At 33.0% G+C, this 3,132-nt stretch overlaps 1 protein-coding gene across 1 annotated transcript in view; it reads left to right on the top strand.

Annotated features, from left to right (window-relative positions):
- The window catches only part of LOC111088792 (anoctamin-8-like), a gene marked incomplete at its 3' end in the record, with an annotated part of 96,202 nt that overhangs the window by 28,771 nt on the left and 64,299 nt on the right, over positions 1–3,132 (top strand). Inside the window, exon 3 of the mRNA XM_022399771.1 lies at positions 2,599–2,675. Within this exon, the coding sequence (XP_022255479.1) occupies positions 2,664–2,675 (12 nt within the window). The remainder of the gene's footprint in view (positions 1–2,598; positions 2,676–3,132) is intronic.

Consider the following 3,132-nt stretch of genomic DNA (forward strand, 5'->3'; position numbering starts at 1 on the left):
GATTATAACCTTATTTCATTGTTATTAACAAATGTAGTGTTAGAGGAGATAACACATACAACTTATAACCTTATTTCATTGTTATTAACAAATGTAGTGTTAGAGGAGATAACACATACAACTTATAACCTTATTTCGTTAGAGACATAAAAGCGAATAAGCTTAACTAAAAAACGGTTAACAAATAACCAAATCAGTCACTTGTTAACAGAAAAACAACTTAATACACCATAGTATAGACTGGTGCCAAAATATCGGTGTTTTATTGGTATTAAACCTTTTGTCAACATTAATATTAACAAACCGAAATACTGTTCGGTGCTTTATTGGTGTTAAACCTTTTGTCAACAATAATATTGTTGCGTTAGCGAGGTCACGTGACTAGTATCACGCCACTTCTTTCTCGAACCTTCGTGAATTGTCGGGAGATTACTAGATTGGGGGTAGGCTGGTATATATAAGATGGTCACAACGTGACGGGACAATGTGTAGTTAATGAGTAATTGAATGTATGCGAACAAACTTTGTTGGCCACATGAGACGTGAATTATAGTGTTGTTACAGAGCGACTGTTGAAATTAAGTGTGTCGTAAAGTTGTATTCGGAAAGAATAAACCAGTTTTATTTAAGAAAGGACTTGTGTCGCTAAAGTTTCGTCGGAACGAATTTACGGAAAATTAACTAACGACTGGAGGCGTAACAATATTAACAAACCGAAATACTGTTCGGTGCTTTATTTGGTATTAAACCTTTTGTCAACAATAATATTAGCAAACCGAAATACTGTTCACGACACAGGAGAGGCAGTCTAGACTAATTAAAATTTCACTGAAGTAACTGTACTCTTCAAACGATATGGTTGTTTTAATAATCTCGTAAATACAATGTGGCAGGTGCTCATAAAAAAAACACACCAAAAAACATGATTTTCAAGTTACGTTCGCCAACACTAGAAATATTGGAGCTTCGTGTCAAATACTTAAATAAAGTATATATATCCAAATTTGTTGCAGACGAGAGTCCATTAACTCACTAACGTATTCTGAAACAAGTTAAATAAAAGCAAATCTATAGTCATAATAAAGCTTATAGGAAGACAGAAACCGCATGGCAAGAGCCTCGTCCTTCTTAGACAGATCATAGCAGCTTATTCAAAACGCAAAATATGTTTTGTAACCTACACAAATATATAACTAGCTTGATTTAAACCATCATTGCAAATGTGTGTGTGTGCAAACAAAATTGGAAAGGTTGTTGTAAACATAAAATCCACAAACAGCACTTTTTTTATAGTTGTTGCTGTTGTTATTGTTGTGCTTTAACAATAAAATGTTTCGTCTACACTACCAAACAGCGGCTCGGAAATAATCGGGTAATACAACAAAACAACTTGTAATTTAAGACATCATGAACTACGATAGTGGTTCATAATAGGAACTTGCTCAAACTCTAATAGAACATTCGGGCAAAAACCACCTTAAAAAGCAGACTTATTCTTGAAACAACACTCAAAACCTTCCTTTTCAATAGTTAAGACCACTCAAACATTGATAATAGGCAAAATAAATGATTTAAGGATTGTTAGATAAAATAAAAATTTTCCCACTTGTTCATATTATCTACATATATAAAGACGAAATGTGTGTTTGTTTACACCCTAACTTCTCTGAGCCTATTGGACCAATCTCAACCAAAATTTGTATGTAAACACTACAGACTATGTGGAATGTCCTAATGAGGTCAAAATTGAACTTAACCCTATTTCTATTTTGTAAAGCCTCTTTGTTAATTATTCCCACCCTATTGAGTCAATCTCAAACAATCTTGGCAGGTTGACACTTTAGACAATGTTGGATATTCTAAAAGTATTCAAGGTCAAAGTATGAAATTTAGTGGACTGTTTCTCAAAAAAACATGATTTTCTTATGGTCAATGAGATGTAGGGTGTTCAAGGGTGGGATCACCTCAAAATATTTATTTTTTGGTAGATCGAAAGCAAACTGCAAATGTTGTTTATGAAGAAGCTTTGTTATAATTTTAAAATTTTGTGATAAATTAGATTTTTACAAGAGTTGTCTAGGCTTGGTAAACTTGATTTTTACAAGAGTTGTCTAGGCTCGGTAAACTTGATTTTAACAAGAGTTGTCTAGGCTCGGTAAACTTGATTTTTACAAGCGTTGTCTAGGCTCGGTAAACTTGATTTTTACAAGCGTTGTCTAGGCTCGGTAAACTTGATTTTTACAAGCGTTGTCTAGGCTCGGTAAACTTGATTTTTACAAGCGTTGTCTAGGTTCGGTAAACTTGATTTTTATAAGCGTTGGTTAGGCTCGGTAAACTTGTTTTTACAAGCGTTGTCTAGGCTCGGTAAACTTGATTTTGCAAGCGTTGTCTAGGTTCGGTAAACTCATTAATTTATTATCGTTATTTAGCTCCTATTTCTCCTGGAATATATATATATATATATATATACTGAATTCAGATATATACGTTGGACTGAAGAGGGCACGTGACAATGTCGAGTCTTGTGTTCATATACATTTGGTGTTGTTCAGTTAATGTCGAAACTATTTTATATTGCTATATTTATCCTCTTTTTAGGTATCTAAGAAAGAAAAAAAGGAAAGAAAGAAGACTTCTTTGATTTTATTATCCACCAACATGAAATGGCTAAAAAGGTAATTGATTTCCTGATCGTATATTTCTCTAATTCCAGAGATTTTTATCTGTAGATAATAGGAAGTCTGTAACCAGTGAATAAGAAATACAGATACCTATATTACTTGCTCTTCTACACTAAGCCTAAAACAAATTTTAGAAAACAAGACAAACATTATTAAAGAAAATGACGGTCTGCAACATGTGGTTCCAAAAATTAACTTAATATAGACTGTTAGTAATCGTAGGACAATCTTAAGCCTCTTTTGACAAAAAACAATTTAAAAAAATTTACAAAATAATTAAGAAAGCCTTTTGGTCAAGCGTGTACGAAATACATTGAATTACATGAGACGTGTATGGCTACAATCGTTAATCAATTTCAAATTGATAAAGTGGAACGATCAGTTTGGGGTACTAAAGAGACCCCACGTAAGAATTCTAGAACAATGCCACAAGAAAACACTATACCTCTTT

Source organism: Limulus polyphemus, unplaced genomic scaffold (genome assembly GCF_000517525.1).
Source record: "Limulus polyphemus unplaced genomic scaffold, Limulus_polyphemus-2.1.2 Scaffold4445, whole genome shotgun sequence".
Classification (NCBI taxonomy): Eukaryota; Metazoa; Arthropoda; class Merostomata; order Xiphosura; family Limulidae; genus Limulus; species Limulus polyphemus.